Below are 18,995 nucleotides of genomic sequence, written 5' to 3'. Positions count from 1 at the left end.
AAGAATGATATTCATGGTGACATTCAAACACACAGACAAGAGACCATCTGCCATCTGCCATGATATGTCTCTCTTGTAACAGTAGATGACTGGTTTTATTATGAGCACACAGTAGTGGACTTTTTAATTGTCCCTGCCCAGGGAGGGGGGCTGGAACTGGATGATCTTAAAGGTCCTTCCAACCCAAACCATTTTATGATTAAAGTGACAAACACCAAACTGAGCGACAGTCAGCCTGTTTATATTTATAGACACCAAAAAACAGATATTTAAACACGTATTTATTTACATTGTGATTAAACAGCTGAAAGCCCTGAATACTGAGATGCACTTACCTTTGTATCTCTATTTCTCACCACAGTAAAGGATTAATGACAGGACGTGCAAGCCTTTTATTAGGTCTTTAGTGATCTTTAATAGCTTTGAAAACAAATGCTCATTGTGCCCACGAAAACATTATCACTACATTGTTAGCACTTACAATTAAGACAAAAGCAAATTTCACAGCAGACAGGGACACCTCACAGCTCCTGTTTTATTACAGGAAATTGTATCTACTTTTATTTCGTGCTTTTAGAAAGAAGATCACACTGAATTTCCCTAGGCAAAGCATGAGCAAATATAAAGAGGAGTTGAGAAAAGACTACTTACACTGGGAGTTGTTGTGTTGTAATTCCAAATCTTGATCTTGGATATACCAAAGTCACGTGAGCGGGTGGGATTGCGGATAACAAAGTAAAGTTGGACGGGTGGGTGGAAAGGGCACATCCAAAGGCAGCTTTCCTTGGGGAGCTAAAAACACAGACAAGCAGACTGTCACTAATTCTCCTTCTCCTGGAGCAGGTGTTTTAATTAACTCCCCACCCCCCCAGCAGCACAAGAGGCCATTAGGAAAGTAAAGGTTTCATAAAATCTGCTACGTAAAGAGCAAAACCTCAACCTCATTTCCCAAGAGTAAATCCCACTCTCCCGCCTGCCAGACAGCTCCCAACAAGCTGGCAATGAGCTAAAGGTCAGCTGCCTGCTGTCCCAGGGAGACATCTGCACGCTCAGAGCACAGGCAGAGCAAGCCCAGTTTATTTTTATCAAATTAATCAGCTTTGCTGGCACTAGGGGGGATCAGTGAGCACAGTGGGCATTCTACAATCATTTCACAATTTCTTTGATTCTGGTTCGTCCTCTAAGGAGGGGAATCTTTGAGAATTTTACTTTATTGTCTGCCTCTATTTTAATCAGGCTTTGCAGATAATCAGTTTCACTTACAGGTCTACTCCTCAGAGTTATACTGGACTCTACTCTGAAAATTTTCTAAGACATAACAGAATTCCCAACTTGAATTTTACATATAACTGGCAATCAAGAGATTTTAAAGTACCACCAAGAAATGCTTAATTCTGGACATTGCTAAGAACTGCTATCTTTACATGTTTAGAATGTAAGAAAAGGATATCTGGCAGCTCAGAAGGAAGTTTCAGAATCAAAATGTTCAATATTAATATATTTGATGTTCAGTGTTACCCACATGCAGGTTACATACCAGTGATCTGAAAGTAGCTGATAAATTAGTTCCCCTCCTGTTCTCAGGGACACACAGGACACAGATACACACACACAAGATAACAGGCAGTCTTTTTCCACACCTTTCTCTCTGAAGTGAGTGTTTCAGTTTTTCCTGAAGGTGTTAACCACAGAGTCCTCTATCTGTGTGTCTAACAATGGTAAGTACAGCACCCTGGAGCCTGCTCAGAGCCAGCATGAATATGATAGCTATCAGATACACTCCTCACCGTGGTCCTCTCTTCATTGCTCCAGACTCTGATGGGTGTCTGCCCCAAGCCTCTTAAAAAGCTTTGGGAGATTGTTTCTGCTTTAACACCAGTTTGGAGCACCAACAGCCATAAGAGTGCCAGACAGGTTCTGTCCTTTATTACTTAAAAAGAAAGAAGCCTCTTGACATCAAAGAAATGAAGGACAGCCCTCAAATCACCGTGAACCCAACTCCAGGGTCAACTTCAAAGCTGCATCATGTTTTTGAAGCCATAGTTTGAATAAGAACAGTTAAAAAAAACAATTTCCCAACTGCAGACAACATTAGATAAGCAATCCATCTGCAGATCTCTCAAGGCAGGAGCTGACTCCCCAGAAATCAATAGGTTCTGGTGTGTACTGAGAGCCAGAGGTGCCTTCACAGGAGGGTACCTGATTCAGCACCAAAATGATCTGCTCCTGCTTCTCACTGGCTTCTCTGTAAAACTGCACCCAATGTTCCAAAACCAGAGATTTATCAGAGCCAGGCTTAGTGTTGTGTCCTGAGTGAGAGGCAGCCATGGAGATCATCTTGCTCATCAGTGGAAATAACTGATATTGGTGAGCTTACACAAACTCACAGGTGTTACAGTCCCCATGAGGGTGCCAAAGATCTGACACCAGAAATTCAAGTCACCTTGAAGGATCCATGCCAAAACTCAAGAGACTGTGGAGGACTCTCATGTTTTATCCCAAAGAGTGATCTCATGTCTTTGCCTTCACAAGAGGTACTTGAGCCTGGGGTTATTTTCTTGGAGCTGAAAAATCTAACCCAAAAATTCTTTGAACCATGAGGGTGAACCTGGTATGTTAAGAAGAAGAAATTGTATTTTCACTGGACCAAGGTAAAAGGGGAGAGTGAACACCTTTAATCTTAAGATTTTGTGAGAGATTGGCACTGCTTTTTGTGGGACTGAAGGTGTAAATGATGGAGAGTAAAGGAAGCATCAAGCACTGTGAAGAGGAATGACACAGGTCTAAGGCTCCCCAGGGGGAAGAAACACCTTTGTTAGTATTTGCCTGTCCTTGTTATCCTGAGGTTTAAAAGACCTCTATATGCATATAAGAACCAAAAAGGTTTGTGGAAAGCAATTTCAATAAATACCTAATCTAAGACTTATTAAATATTTTCAGAGAATCCCAGAATGGTTTGGATTGGAAGGGAACTTAAAAACCATCCAGTCCCAACCCCCTGCCATGGGCAGGGACACCTTCCACTGTCCCAGGCTGCTCCATGCCCTGTCTGACCTGGCCTTGGGCACTGCCAGGGATCCAGGGGCAGCCACAGCTGCTCTGGGCACCCTGTGCCAGGGCTGACCATCCTCACAGTAAATTCCTTCCCTTTATTTAATCTAAAAAGTTGAGAGCACCAGATATTCTGCCAGGCATTTTTTTCTTTTACAGTACATCACAAAATACAAGGAAGGAAGCAGTTTAAGTGCTCTTCTTAAAAGTCTGCAAGGGTAATAAATAAACTAATAAAATAAAATCCCTCATCTTCAATGAGAGTATTCTCAAAGACAAAAGTACATCTAAATGATCAAAGATGGAAGTGTTTTAAGCATGGTAAAATGAGTTTTCCACACAATAAGTTTTTATTTCAAGTTTTTGTTCTGTTGAAAATGTTCATTGCTTGGAGATTGATTAATTTATTGGGTTTTTAATGCACCCTGAAGCTTTCCTGTATGATCTGAAATGTGCACAAACTGGAAGTGCTGCTCTGCCTTCTGAAGGAATCTGCAGTTCAGGCACCCCATACCCACAGCCTAAGAGCAAATTCCCTGCCCAGATTGCATCTGGGATGCAGCCTCAAGAGAGGAGATTACAGAGTCACAAATCAAGGGAATATATTAATCAATGCAATATAAAAGCTCATTTCTTAAGAATAATGAGATTTATAAATGTATGAGTAATACTGAGAGTAACAGGTTCATAATGGCTTAATGAATGTATTACTACATAATTTATAAATATCTAGAGAGTCTGAGAGTCACTACTACAACTGCTACTACCATCACTACTACTGAGTGTCACCTGCCAGCCAGCACAGCCTAAAAAGGAGAATGGGTATTTATGAGATCCCAAATACAATTCTCAGGAGAAATTAAGGAAGATGCTTCAGGTGAAAATATTTGGAAATAATATTCTATAAGGAGTTTCAACTAAATTTCAAAATACTGCATATTTGTCCTCTTTCAAATCTCATTTACCTTGAGAGCAGAAAAGCACCATTAGCATGAAATGAGCTGTAATTTATGTTTTTAATGGACTAAGTCCATCAGTATCCTCATCCACTAAAATCATACTAATTTTTTTACTAGAATCCTTGCTGTACAGGCCCATGAAAAATGGCACAGAGTGAATGTGCAGCACAAATAAAACTGTGGCTGTATGGAGGGCTGTGGACTTTTGCTAATTCTTTCACACCAGTCACTGTCTTTTGCTCATTGTCATTAGTGTGGGAGCCCCTCATGTCTCCTCATCTTACTATCTCACACAAGAGCCATGAAAGACTCTTACCTGCCATATATTTTTCTTAATCTCTTGTTCAAAACTACCTACACAGTCTTATATTTCCATGATTTTTCCCTAGGCAAAAAGATAACAAGGGAACAAGAAAAAACAGACACATTTTCTTTATAAATCTACTTAAATTTGTATTATCCATCTGAAAAAAATAGCAGTGAAGCTTCTGTACATTGATACCACAAGGATTACTCCAGTTCTAAAACAAAGTTTGAACTGAATACCAACATCTTGAGTAGGAGAGTTGTTAATAAGAAGCAATATTTGTAGGTTTTTGTTAAATTATCAGATAAATTGTTATCCAGTGAGGTTCAAAATGTTTCTGAACAAAAAATCTGGAGATAGAGTATTATAGGAATATTATACTGAGAGATTTGAACACCCAGCACTAAGCTGTCTTACATTTAAGTTGTTATTGACCAGGCAGCACAAATCCCCTGCGTTGTCAGCATTTCGAATGTCCACGTCGTGAGGAGACACAAAGATCCTCTGGTTGTGGAAATCAAAGAATTCCACCTGGCTCAGGCCCACGTTTGCTGGATTCCCCCAGTTGGAAAGAAGTTCCATGGTCACATAAATGGCATCATGTACATCCATACTGGTTGTCATCTAGAACAAAATGAAATATGGTAAAAACAGCAGTGACCAACCAAGAAAATGTGAAAGGAAAGATTGTTCAGACTGCAAAACTGATGGGTCAGAAGAAAAAAAGATTGCAAAGCCATGGCTATTTGGATGACATTCAATCAATCATTTTGGGTTACACCAATTCTGCCACACATCAACACTCTTAAAAAGCCTGAAGAGAAGGCAACTAACTCTCTGTTGTTTGTCTGATTCCTTTGTCATTCTGATGAACAGTGACAAATTCTCTTTTTTCACCCTGCCATAGGTTTATTACTTGACGTAGGGCAGAACTGAGGGATACAGCTCATTCAATGTACTTTTATTTCAGTAGCACTGGGAAGCACCAATTATGGTGCACATATGCACAAACCTTCTCTCTCCACATGGAATTTACTCCAGCTTTGCCAACAGCCAGGGATCTGTCACTGTCACAGGCAGAATGGCCCCCACGCTCCACAAAGGCTTTCAGGAGTCTCTTCTTTTGTCTGAAACTACATATTCTGGGTTATTTCCTCATAATTCCTGCATTTTTAAGAAACAGTTGGTGCAAAGATGAAGAGGTGATAGGATGAACCCCACAGGAAAAAGTAACCAACACCAAATGACAACTTTTGCAGCATTCCACCTTGGATACACAGAGTTTGGTTAAAAATCTGGGCTCCATTTCCAGCTGGTTCTGAGGCAGTGTGAGAAGAGAATGCAGAGGTGATCTGAGGACCATAAAGTGAGATGTTGGCAGATCCTGCTACACAGAAACTGGCCCAAGGCTGCACTGCCTGATTTGCTACTTCCACGGTGTCTCAAGTATTTGGAGATTACCAGATTACCAGGTGGCATTCTAAAAAACCTCTCTTAAAAAAGGAAATTATCCTAAAGCAAATAGATATAAATATATACCTGCTTCCAAAAGGGCAGAATCTCTCCACAGCTCTGGTCACTGTAGTCCTTGTCTGGCGTTTCTCTGGAGGTTCAGCCTTTGCAGAAAGAACAGATGAAACAGAAAATGTCTCCTAAGTAAGAAAAAGATGAACATGTTCCATTCAGATTGTTCTCACCACACAGCATCAATCTGCATCTCTGGAACAAGCATGAGTTTGGGCCTAGCTCATCTGTAACTCTATAAAGTTAAAGAACATTTCATGGAATTGGTCTTGATTTATAATGAAAGAGCTGAGCTTGGAGCTTGACCTTCTGTGTGGAAGAAAACATAGAAGCAAATTCTGAGGACTGTAAAATACACACACACACACATATATATATAAATATATATAAAATCTCATTGGATACATTTGATAGGATTCAGGGTTAGCCAAACCTTTGGCACAGGTCTACTAGACTTTCTCCTCCAAAACCATCAAGTCTCTTAAAATCCCCAAACCTCTCAATTCTATTAGAATAACATAATGATTTATTTTTTAAATAAAGACCTATCAGTAAGACACTCAAGAGAAAACAGAAGTGCTGCATTCTTACAGTGCTATGGGGTCTTTCTCTACTCTACTGAATTTTTTGTTGATTTTTCTCAACTTCCTTGCTTATAAGTTTTTAATTGTTTTTAAACATGGTTTCTGGAGCTAAGACATGAACACACCTTGGGGCAGAAAACCCTCCCCAGCTCATCCTCAGTGAGATCCAGGAGTGTCCAGGACAGCTCTGCTCCAAAAGCAGAGATGCACTAACAGGGGGCAGTGTCCATGTTACAGAGTCCTGGAGAATGACAGGATTTACTGGGATGGAAATCCCACTTTGCCTTGTTTCAGAAGCTTGCAGGATGAAAATGGCTCAAGTGGGCCTGCAGCTGTGCATCTGATTGTACAGACACATCATATGGCTGCTCTATCAGCTGCTCAGTGATCCCTGTAATCAAGAGGGAGCTGTGGGATGCCATCCTGAGGAAGCAGATTAAAGGAAACAACGCTTTGGAAGAATAATACAAATTAAATTACACTTAGGGGCCATCACCATGCATTCATACACAATCCTAATGTGTAAGGGATTGTAATTCATGGGGGTTTTGCTTGTTGAACAAACAGCTCTCTTTTTTTATTGCCATACCTTTTGGGGGTTGGTGGCAACTGCTTGCCTTTGCAGATCTCTCTGCAAGAATTCATTCTCAATCTGCACTGCTTGAACAACAGCTGAAACAGAGAACTCAGGATCCTTCTCACACACACTCTTCCTGGTTATTGAAAGGGAGGTTTCTGGTCGACTTAAGGGCTCTGGGACCAAAAAAAAGGGAAGAAATACTCAGTTTTCAGGACATACATGTACAGAACATTCCAACATCTGAAACTTTCCATTCAGTTCCTGACAAAGGGCTTTTTTGCATCTATAACCATCCCAAATGAAGCTGAATTCCCCTAATTTGGTTTTATGCTAAGATTCCAAGCCACATCTTCTTTAGGCAACTGTTAAAACAGCATCATAAGAAGAGGAGAACCAACAAATGAGAACCATAATTTTTATGCTTTTAGATTGCTTTGTTCTGGTATTTAGTGGAAATGCCTTGTAATAGTCCATTGAAAAGAAGTATATATAATTTAAGCACAGCAGGAATTTGTAATTGGGGTGTTCAGCTATTATGTAGGAATCCCCAGAGACTTCTAGCAAAACAAGGGGAATCAGGAGTTGCTATTTACAAGGCAAAATAAATGACCTTGTCATTTAAGCAGTCATCACAATGCCCACACGAATCCCAATCTTCCCAAACTTCATGGAAAAACAGAAACATCACAGCCTAGAAACAGGTTTGAAAGAAAGGAAATCAAATTTAACAACAGATGATGTGAGATTGGATAAAAGAGAAGCACAGTGGTTATATCTGAGGGCTTTAAAAGTCGAGGGAAGAGAAGAGACTGAAGTTGTACAGACATTTAGAGTGAGGGGAAATAACTGAAGTGCCAGAGTGCTCTCAGTGCTGCAGGGAAGAGAGCACAGTGCAAGTAACATCAAGTCCACCTTGAAAAGACAAGAAGTTCAGACTGAGCTGAGATTTGTGTGCATGCACTCCTTGCACATACACCCATGAAAACTTTCAACAAGCATCAGTCATCTCTGCAAAAACAAGGATGGAATAAAGACCTGCTTATTCTTCTGTACTCTATCATTCCCCTGAAATGAAATTCATTTAGGATTTATCACAGTAGTTGGACAGAAACAGCTCCAATCAGCACTATTATAACCTGAGAAAATGCAGCACACATCTCTGGGAATTCAAAGCAACATCTGCTTCAACAGATGGTGGGTGAGGGTCTCAGAAGCTACAAAGGGGATTTATTCTGGAGCCAAAAAGAATTAACTTCTTTTTTCTCTATTTGGTTTTCTGCTAATTAAGAAACTAATTATTTTGGCTTTTCAAAACCACTGGCCTTAGTGCTTTCTTGGGACACATCTGGATTCTGTTTTTTTGAAAAGAGCAGCTTGGCCACAGAGTACGGCAGGTCTGAAAACTTCACCTCAGACCTTCCAAAACTCAAGCTGATCAGACTTGTTCAGTTAAGGACTGCACTGAACTACAATTGCAGTCACAACTTCAGCCCCTACATTTGGGATCTGCTGTGTTTTGTTGGGGTTTTTCCCCAGGTAAAGACCACACCTTAGCAGAAGATATTTATAATAAGCAGCAGTGGCTTCAAATTATGTTCTCCAGTCCATGAAAAATATTTTCCAGTATGCTCCTAGATACTGGCACATCTACCCAGCACTGCAGACTGATGTCAGTGTTCAAGGTGTAATTCAACTACAGTCCCAAGCAGCCACAGGTCTCTTTTGTCATGCTGTGAAAAACTGTGCCTTTATTGTGGTAGAGGACTCTGCATTTTGTATTGCTACAAATGTGTTAAACTCTTCCACCAAACATCAGCTGCTGCCTGGGAGAACACACATTTCCATTAAAACCACAGGGAACAGACCTCCACAAGGGAAGTGGGAAACACAGAGCAAGTACTGACCAAGGATTGAAAGGGAGAGGGAAAATCTTGTGCTGTGGAAACAAAAAGAGAAGGAAGATATGTAAAGATATGGCAGAAGATTGAAGTTTACAGGCTTTTACATTTTATCACAATTTCACTGAAGTCAGAACACTCAAGGTGTTAAAAACAACAACAGAACCACAGAAAATCCCACTTTAAAAAAAAAAGGCAGGGGAGCAACAGCTAAAAAATTCACATAATGACAGATGTGAGCTGAAATTGCATCTGAGTCAGAAGGAGAAAAAGCATGAAAACTCTCCTTATTGACATCATATATTCTTATTTCTTACTAGAATACATTGCTTCGTGTCTGTCCTGGTGCAGGAACACAGCAGAGAGTGGCCGAGTGCCTTTATTTTTCAGCATGCCTGGTTTGACAGGAATGTACACTTCAGCACTGTCCTTTCTTTTGGCTGAGAGAACTTGCACTGGCTTCACTTCTGCAAGATAAAAAGGAAAAAAAAAATAATGAACTTTAAAGTTATGTGGAAGCAGCCAGCCCAGGAAAATTTATTGGATTTTTAATGCTAAAGTTTTGCCACTTTAATTATGTTGGCATAGTTAAAAGTGATAATTTCCATCCCTTTCACTGGCACTGTTCTGTTGATGCAGATGCACATATGGATGGCTGGCACTAACTCAAACAAAATAAAAATAGTATTATAATGTACCAAGACATCTCATCTCTGCCAGATATTTACCTGCATTACTGTCATGAAAAACAAAAATAAAAAAGAAGTCCTGAGTTATTAGTTAACACAGTTATACCAAAGAAAATTCTTAAAATACAGACACAAATGTTATCATGTTTAGAAGTTTCAGAGGGGGAGAGGGAGTAGCTCATAGAAGTAATTCTTCACTTTTTTGGTTTGGTTTGGGAATTATTAATGCATCACAGCTCTGAAATTTCTCTCTGGAAAAAAAATCCTGCACTCTCCCAGAGATTTTGTTCTCACTGCTCTTCCATCCCTTGCTCCTGTCTCTTCTTCTGCCCCTCTCCCCATTCACACTCCACTCACATCCATGATAATGAAAGGAATACTCTTCTACTTAATTTATTCCAAGATTGTTTCTCTGAATTTATGCAATTAACTCCACATTAGGGAAAGAAAAAAAAGAAAAGGAAGCAGTGAAATAAACAAAACCAAGAAACCAAAACCAATTACTGTACCAGAAACAAGCAGGGAAGGAATTCTGAGAAATACTGAAGGTAGGCTTAGGTCTGGTTTCTGCCTGAACTCTTCACCCTTTGTTAAATCATCTTTGAGACCTAATGACTGGTTGTGGGTTTGGACACTGAGGCTCCAAAGGAGACAGAAAGAGACAAAAAGAAGTGGCTCATGTCAATCACCAGGGATGAGCAGCACACACTGGAACAGGTATGTGAAATAAAGGTGAGACCAGGAAGGTTTGGCTGCCTGAATTACTGCAAAAACAGTTCAAAAATGTATCTAAAAACATGGTAATTCCTTGAGAAATCTCACAGACAAGCTCCATTCAGGTGTCTAGAAGTGGTGATGCAGGTGCAGTAACCAGGTCTGTATCTTTGGATTTGCCAAAAAAGTTCCTAATGAAGTACAAGAGGATGCAAGTGTCCCAAATCAGGAGATCAAACAACAGGTTTGCTGCAGGGCATGAGAACTTGAAAGGGTACGGAGTAACATCTAATGATCAACCTTAAAAGCAATTCCCTCAAAGAATGATTACTGTAAGGAAGAATTGTGCAAGACACAGACTTACTGCTTTGATCCTGGTTGAACTCCAGCACAGTTGTGGCACCAGAATCAAGGCTAGAGCATCTCCCAGCATCCTGATGTTCAGAACCTTCCTTCTGCAGTGCCCCACTGCTATCCAACTGAAGGCCTTCAAAGCCTGTAATTGCTTCCTCAGTGGGAGATGGGTCTGAAAACACATCCTCTTCAACAGAGTCATAATCATCACTGAGGGAGTCTTCTTCCATCCTCTCCTCTTCCACACTGTGCTGCAAGCTGCTTCTCAATTTCTGCTACAATATAAACACATCTGTCAGAAAAGCTCAAAATTGTGTTTTAGAATAAACCAGAGTGGCTGCCAGTCCCTCTCCAGGAGAAAGAAAAATCTTCTGAGGAACTCAGAGCCATGATGCAGCTAAAAATATTCCCATTCCTCTGTCATGTCTTGCCTCATTTGATGAGGGCTTGTAAAGAAAAATCATCCTACAACTGCTGTGCTCCTTCTCATCAGTATCCAGCAGGAACATTCTCTAGGCCAAGGAGCTTTTATGTGCAAAACCAATTTTTAGGAGTAAGTTACAAAAAGCAAGTAAGGGGGAGAGCAAAGGCACATATTTGTGCAGTCTCACAGTTGTGCTTTGCTGTTTGAGGAGTAGCTGCAAACCAGAATTTCCAAATGCTTTCAACAAGACTGTCAAGCTCATGTAGCAGCAACTCCTTTTTAAGCACATGATAGATGATAATAGTCCTGCCTGGTACACATCTGTACTTCAAAAACCAGCAGAAAAAGAGTTGGGCTCTGATGGGCTAAGCTCCCAGCTTGCACTGAGTTTTTTGAAGTGGATACACTCTAACAGGATTTTATGCAAAAAATAACCTATTTTGAAATTTACTGTGGAAAAAACTGCCCTGCCTCTCCCATCACACACCACAAACAGCACAGATGATGCTGGACAGCTGTGGGTTTTCATGAATGCAAAAGGAAAAGACTTTGCATCTCTTAAATGCTTTTTTATTTCCCCCTGCTTTGTTGGTATTAAGAGTTTTGAGATAAATATAGGTAAGCAAACTGTATAAAATGAAAACCTGAAGGTACCTTAGGTACAAATGAACTGTGACAGTCTATATTCAGTTTGCAATGAAAGCTTCAAGCTCCTACAGATTATACCTGTTAGGAAATCCATGTTGACAGAAATATATTACAAAGAGCAGACAAAGTCAGCCTCAAAAGAGGGTTTATAAGCAACCTGAGCCTTCATATTGAGCATGTCTTTAAGACAGTCAAAACTAATATTTCCAGCTCTTTGACAGGAAATTGTACAAGTCTCTTTTCCTTTGAAACCTCTGCATCTGCATTGTAACAAGACATTAAAAAATACATTATAGCCCCAACAAAACCAAAATTATTTCCATCTTGACTAAAAAGAAAAGGGGAGTTGTTTTGAAATTATTAGCTTCCTATTAAAAACACATAAAAGATATAAATATTCATCAGTGTAAACAAATTACCAGTTTGTAGAGCAAAAAATAATCATCAAGGCAAAATATAGAAATGAGAGAAAGATGCAAGCTAGGAAAATATGCTTGGGAATTTTGTCTGATGTCAGTGGTAAGATCTGTTAACAGTTTCATATACAGATGCTACTCCACTACGCAGAAAAGCTTTATTTATGTCATTAATTGCTTAGGCAGAAAAACATTCATAAATTTTTGTTCATTGATTAGTTTTCTTTCACATTTGTGAAGTGTGCTAGAACAAACTGCAATTAGTGATCAAATGGAAGGCTGCACAGTCAATACAACAACAATCCTTGATGCAAAGCAACTGCATTGATTAGAACATTTTCAAATAGTCTGATTTTTGTTAGGCAAAATAACGACATGCAACAATTTTCACATCATTATTTAAAGACTACCCTAAAGGCAGCAAAAGCTGTTGTTTCAGCTTTCTCTAACCTGATACCCAGGAGTGATGTTCACTTGCACAACCATTAACTGAACTGAAAGAGGCTCCTTGCAGGAAATATCTCAATTCAACTCAACAGAGACAATATTCCCCCTCCTAAAAATAAGGTTTAACATTTTGTAGTGTTGCTGATTGAGACTTGATTTCTCAAGCAGCTTTACTTTTCATTTTTTTCCCTTCTGTTTGTCACATCTCATCAAAGCAAAATTCTCTAATGAAGACACCACAATAGAGGGGTTTGGGTGCTGAGGCTGATCCCTGGGCATGACCACATTTCAAATGACACTGCAGAAAACAGCAGAAAACAGCTGCCAACTGTACCTGGGAGAGAGGACCATTATCATCATCATCACTGCTGCTCTCCACATTCAAGCTTTCATAAGGTTCAAAATCTTCAGAGTACTCTGGAGATGGGTTAATGTAGAGTTTACCCCCTTCTTCTGTTTTAATTGCCACAGTTTTCTGTCAGAAGAAGCATTCAAAGAAATCAGATTTCTTCTGTGTATCAGCAGTACAAGAAGAGTAACCATCACACTTTATATAACAACAGCATGATCAAGCACTGCTTTTCTCCTCTGATCCACAGAAGGTTTCTGTCCTCCCTGAGCTCATCTTTGGGCCCCTGAATTACAGTTTATCAGTCCTGGTCAAACTCCCCACCTGCTACTGCTGAGCCCAGAGAGGGCAGGGATAGTAAACCTTGCTCTCTGTTGTTCCTACACCCCTCTAGCATTTTCTTAGTGCCAGGGGCAAAGATGTCCCAGAGGGAATATCCTCAGATAACTTGATGAATTCTTTCAGTGAGCCCACCTTTCCCCCTCACAGCATCCCTTAGCACAGCCCAAGTTTGACAGGTTTGGCCAGGAATTGCTGGGTCCTCTAGATATCCAAAAAATCCCCATGGAAAATCACTGGGAAAGGAAACTGCTCAGTCTGTGGTTGCACTTTTCCCCAGCTAAATAATTCCAGTTGTTTATAAGGATATAATAACTCCTATCCTGCCATCCAACTGGATAAAAGACTTAAGGAATCATCCTAAGCTAGTCCCAAGTAGAAACCAGGTTTTAGTACAGAGCTACACATCTGGCAAATTCAGCAAAGAAGTCCTGACAGGCCATAATGGAAGCTGAGAAAATTAATTCAGCTAAGCAGTAAGAGTGGTAAACAAAGTAATGCAGCCTTCAAGCTTGAATGTGAAGTATTTTCTGAAAGAAAAGAAAACCTGCACAGCACAAACACTTATCCACAGTGCCAAAGACCTCTGATCCCATCACTCAAGCACAGACTGAACATCCAGCCAGGCCAATGGCTAATCAAGCAGTGTAATTACTTGGGTGACATGCCTCCATTGTTCTGAATTCCCATTTATTGTTTTAATTAAGTCCTTGACAGGTTAACTCAGATCCTTCTTTAGGCTAAAAGAAAATAGGTTTCTCTTCTGAGACTTCTCTGGTGAACCAACAACTGTGGAGCTGATGGCTCTAAATTTCTTATAGATAGGGTATTTTTATTCAGATGCATTTCCCTCTCCTATGACCTACAAGAATTTATCACAAATTACAACTCAAATTATGTAAATTACATTTCTTTATCCCTCAATCTTGTTGCAGGATGGAGAAGAGCAGTAACAGGCAGTGATGTCTCTCCAAAATGAGTTTCCCCATCCTTTGCACTAGATCAATTCCCTAGGGTGCCACCAGAGCTATCCAGCAGCAGCCACTCTGCTGGAGGACACACTGAGCCACTCGTGTACAGGCTTTCTGTGATGAATGTCACTGAAACCAAACCCTTTCAATGAGATTTGCCTCTTCAGGCTTCCAAGCAGACACAAATGTGGTCAGGGTAATATTTCATGTTGTCAGCATCCAGCCCAAGCCATCAGAGAGCCCCAGCTGCCCACTCTGTACCACATACAACCAATTTCCCCTGAAGTAATTTGCAACCTAAGAATCAAAGCCCCATTTCTCCCACCTGCCCCATACCTGAAGCCAATTCCTGCGTTGTATCTTGCCTGGGACAGGCTGAGGGCTGTGCTCTGACAGCCCACTCTCTTCTAGCTGGGCTGCTTCTTCAGCAGGGACACACAAGGATTAGGAGACAGGAGAGAGAAAGCAGAAATCCAATATTAGACAATAAACAGACACCTCTGTTTGTGGATTTGTGTGGTTTTGTTTTCCCCACTGAGGGGAAAGATAGAAGAGGAGGATAGAAGAATAAATCTGACACATAAATAGAATCAACAGCTGCAAAGATCCCACATCAGATCCTGGCCAGTTCTAGCAGCAGGAGTGTTGAACCTCTTCAGGGACAGTTATCATCAAGTGTTTTTAAGAGAATACGTTCTTTTAAGATACAACAGCTTAACAGCAAGGGAAGCCCCACCTTTTTTGACATGAAAATATAGAAATACATTCTAGAACAGGGGTACACATCATTCCAACTCCCAGCTGGTTAGAAAGTAACCTGTCTGAGGAAGCCAACTGAGCCCAAAACCCAGCTACCAAAGGCAGACAGGGCTCTGGTGAACAGGTGACATGCTGGGTTCACAAAGGAATTGTGTGTATTTACTTGCAAATTAAGGAAACATGAAATATTGGCAGATTAAACAGAATGTACTGGGTATTTAACATACTGTGCAGAGAAGGATTCTTCATGTATGACTCATAAATGAAGGACAAACAACCATTATCCTTCATTTCTAAGGCAAGGAAGAGTTGGTTCAGGAACTTCTGCAAAAAATTTCTGTATGGTCAAGGAGAATGAAGGGTCTCTGTGGTGGAAATGGCCCCAACTTAGAGTGGAACAATGGATTTTTGAGAAGATGCTTTGATTGAGAGAAAGAGACAAACAACTTGCAGGTCACATCAGCGTCCTCAATGGAACAAAGGCATCACCAACACTCTCAGTAGCATCCTAAATAAAGGCATCTCATTTCCTATGGCCAAGACAGATTTACAGCTTCCATTTCTTCTCAGTGGAGAAAAACAGCTGATGCAAAACCTTTTTTCTTTAAGCCATAATTTAATGGTCACCCTAAGGCTGCAGGAACTGGCACTGACAATAAAAGAAGCCATTGTCCTACAAAGGTCAGAGAATCACAGAAAGATTTCATTTGGAAGGAACCTCTGGGGCTCACAAGTCCAGCTTTCCACTCAAAGCAGGGCTTACTTCAGAATTAAATCAGGTTGCTCATTACAGCTCTCAATACCATATTTTCTTTTCTGGGGGTTGGACAACCCTACATGCACCTGTGCAGTAACCTGTTCAGAGAACTGATATGGCAAGTTTTAAATGTGGGAAAACATAAAAGATTCCTTTTAGTTATAGGCCCTTGGGCAATCTGGTTCACCAGGAGATTGCACAAAAGCTGGTCCAGGCAGACAGGAGGGAGCAGGCCCAGGGCAAAACCATCCTGGGGGAACAGTGTTTGTTTATGTCCATTTGGAGTGATCACAGCATTGCAGGATGTTGTTATGTTGTTCTATTGCTCCAGCACAAAGTATCTCTCTGTCTCAGAAGCCCAAAACAGCACTAAACACAGAGGGGAAAAGGAATGGACTGTTCTGAGGAAGAGAACCAGCCCTTCCAACCAGAGCTCCAATGGGCTATTCCCAAGGAACACCAGAAATCCTTTGAGCCACCATTGGTGCTGATTGCTCTGCAATGTTGGCTCTGCTGGCACCGAACTGCCTTGAGTTTACACTGTGAGAAGTGTGGCTGGATTCAGTCACTGCTTTGGGAGAGAACTGGAAGCACCGTTCCCTTACACTCTCTGAGAATCCATCTCTTCAAAGCAACTGCCCAGAAGCCCCTCAAGTGTGCTGTGAGTAGGAAAGGGGGAGATGGCAGGACTCATGCTACCACTGCTGAGGTTCATCCTCAGAACCTGAGTGGTTCAAGAGACTCTTTACCAGTCATGGAGTGACAGAACAAGAGGGAATGGCTTTACACTGACAGAGAGCAGGCTTTGATTGGATACTAGAAAATATGGTTCCCTGTGAGGGTGATGAGGCCCTGGCACAGGTTTCCCAGAGCAGCTGTGGCTGCCCCTGGATCCCTGGCAGTGCCCAAGGCCAGGCTGGACAGGGCTTGGAGCACCCTGGGAGAGTGGAAGGTGTCCCTGCCATGGCAGGGATGGAGCAAGATGAGCTTTAAGGTCCCTCCCAGTTCTGCGATTCCATAACTCTATTAGTGATGGATTTTTAGTGGTCAGAGTTTGACATGGATTCACCTGACCAGGTCTCTCTAAGCAAGGAAGAACAGTCATTGAAATCCCAGGCAGGGGCTGATGCAGCTGAGCAAGTCATCTGTGCAACAAACATTAGTTTGGAACAAAAATATCCTTCCCATGGGATGGATGGGATGTGAATACCAACCAGTTCTTATCTGGGCACACAGAACAGCTCCACTGGTGCCACTCCCTCAGGGATTTGCACTGTCGGTGCCTATTGACTAGGCAAGGACTGAGAAGTACATCCTCAAAATATTAGTCCTAACCCAAGGAAACCCCCACACTACCCTCAAGCCACATATTTGTGACCCCACACACACTCACTGGAATAACAAACAGAGTTGTGAAACCATGTGTGGGTTATAGACCCAAAGAAATGCCAGCACACCTAGAGCCCAGCTTCACTACCCTCCAACCCATTATTTCCTTTAACTCATTACCAATCCTAAGCATGAAAACTTTATCAATCACTATTATCAGTGATTACTCCTAGGGAACACAAAGAAAACAGTCCTGACAAACAGATTTATGATGACACTTTCAGGAACCAGAAAGAGGGATTTATGCCTGTTCTGGATTATTAAGTACCACCCATTCCTAATTTTTCAGTGAAGACTAATCCTATAGATGGATGCTTTAGAAGTAATAAATGATGCAATAACTCTCATGGGAGATGGATAGGGAAGAAAACTCAGTGCTGTATCTCAGCTAGGAATCATTCCTGTAAGTAAAATCATATTCAATCATTGAGAAGAAATACCTTGAAAGGAAAGAGACCACAAAATTGCTAAGGCAGAGCTCCCAGGCAAGAAGCTCATACAGACCAGCAGTGACCCATTCTGGACTCCAGTGGCAAAACCAAATGGAAGAGGAAAAATGACAGGATAATGGTTCAGTTGGTACCTTTCACTGCAGCTTCATGGGTTTAAAACAACACCACTGGAGAGTTAAACAGCAAAACACTGAGTTATCTTCTGCAGAGCTGGTGCTACAGTCTCTGATAGATGGAGTTGAGGAAAAGAACAGAGACTGCAACTGGAGTCTTCAGAGATCTCTAAGACATGTATTCTACCTTGACTGAAGCAAATGGCTTTAAGGGACCATAGAAATAAAGAATTTTAGTTAAGCTGAGACATAACAACTGCACAGCAGAACTTAAAGAGGAAATTTCTCTTGACAGGAGTTCCACTAGAGCTGCTGCCACAACATCCCTTGACAATTTTTGGAGCAAAAAGTCCAAGATATTGATTTAAACCCTCTTTAGCTACCAGAAGATGTATCAACCCTGTGTGACAGAACACCCAATTTCCACAATTTCCCAGAACATGACCATTTTTACATCATTGCACACAAAGTTTCACTTTCACAGAGAGCAGTGGAGCCAGGTGACAAGCTGATTCCTCATCACCATCCCACACAGCCTGCAGGAAATTATACAAGCTGAACACACCTAAGCCTGCAAACAAGGAGTATGTGCCCAGTGTAGCAGGAAAACAAATTAAGGAGATGAAGTTAGAGCCGTGGTTGGAACACTTATTGCAGGAAAAGTTTGTTTCCGGTATTGTTGAGATTAATAAACTTTCAACCAATAAATTATCAGAGTAGGTAACTTTTTTAACTCTTTGTCTTCATTTAAGGTGAAAATGAAGCTTAAGCAGGCCATCACACATTAAAAATACATTCTGAGATAGGTTGTAGCAAGTGTGAACATATCTGACTGAGGCTGGTAAACTGCTTTACACAGGGATTTAGTGAAATCAACTTTCTTTTCATTATGCTAAATAGATTAGAAGGCCAGTAAGCTCATACTTTATACTTTCATGCATGCAAAATTATTCCTGTCACTGCACTGCTCTCGATGACAGACAGACTTAAATTAGAAACAAAATACCCATTTTTCCATAAAGCCAGCTAATCACTGGGAAAAAAATGGTTGATTTTCTTCACTTCAAATATTTAAATAAAGATTAGCTATCTTTTTAAGACAACTATTATAGCTTAAATGTAATTTATGAGCTTAATGAAGCTATTACTGGATATAATTTGATTACAGTCTATGTCATCAAATGTCATTTGTCCTCAGGACAGCAGGCTTGGATAACACTGAAGTCCATCAGATCTTAAATCCTCTTAAATGGTGTTATGTGTCAAAGGTA

General features: G+C 40.8%; 1 protein-coding gene across 1 annotated transcript in view; it reads right to left on the bottom strand.

Annotated features, from left to right (window-relative positions):
- The window catches only part of KATNIP (katanin interacting protein), a 55,640-nt gene that overhangs the window by 34,213 nt on the left and 2,432 nt on the right, over positions 1–18,995 (bottom strand). The window contains exons 4-12 of the mRNA XM_058816041.1: positions 14,591–14,676; positions 12,930–13,070; positions 10,671–10,935; positions 9,221–9,370; positions 7,015–7,178; positions 5,857–5,969; positions 5,330–5,450; positions 4,735–4,941; positions 652–792 (exon numbers count right to left, since the gene is read on the bottom strand). Coding sequence (XP_058672024.1) covers positions 652–792; positions 4,735–4,941; positions 5,330–5,450; positions 5,857–5,969; positions 7,015–7,178; positions 9,221–9,370; positions 10,671–10,935; positions 12,930–13,070; positions 14,591–14,676 — 1,388 coding nt within the window. The remainder of the gene's footprint in view (positions 1–651; positions 793–4,734; positions 4,942–5,329; positions 5,451–5,856; positions 5,970–7,014; positions 7,179–9,220; positions 9,371–10,670; positions 10,936–12,929; positions 13,071–14,590; positions 14,677–18,995) is intronic.

The sequence above is a fragment of the Ammospiza caudacuta genome, chromosome 17 (assembly GCF_027887145.1).
Source record: "Ammospiza caudacuta isolate bAmmCau1 chromosome 17, bAmmCau1.pri, whole genome shotgun sequence".
In the NCBI taxonomy this organism is placed as follows: domain Eukaryota; kingdom Metazoa; phylum Chordata; class Aves; order Passeriformes; family Passerellidae; genus Ammospiza; species Ammospiza caudacuta.
The sequence above is the reverse complement of the archived record's forward strand: the minus strand, read 5'-3'. Positions and strand labels throughout refer to the sequence as shown.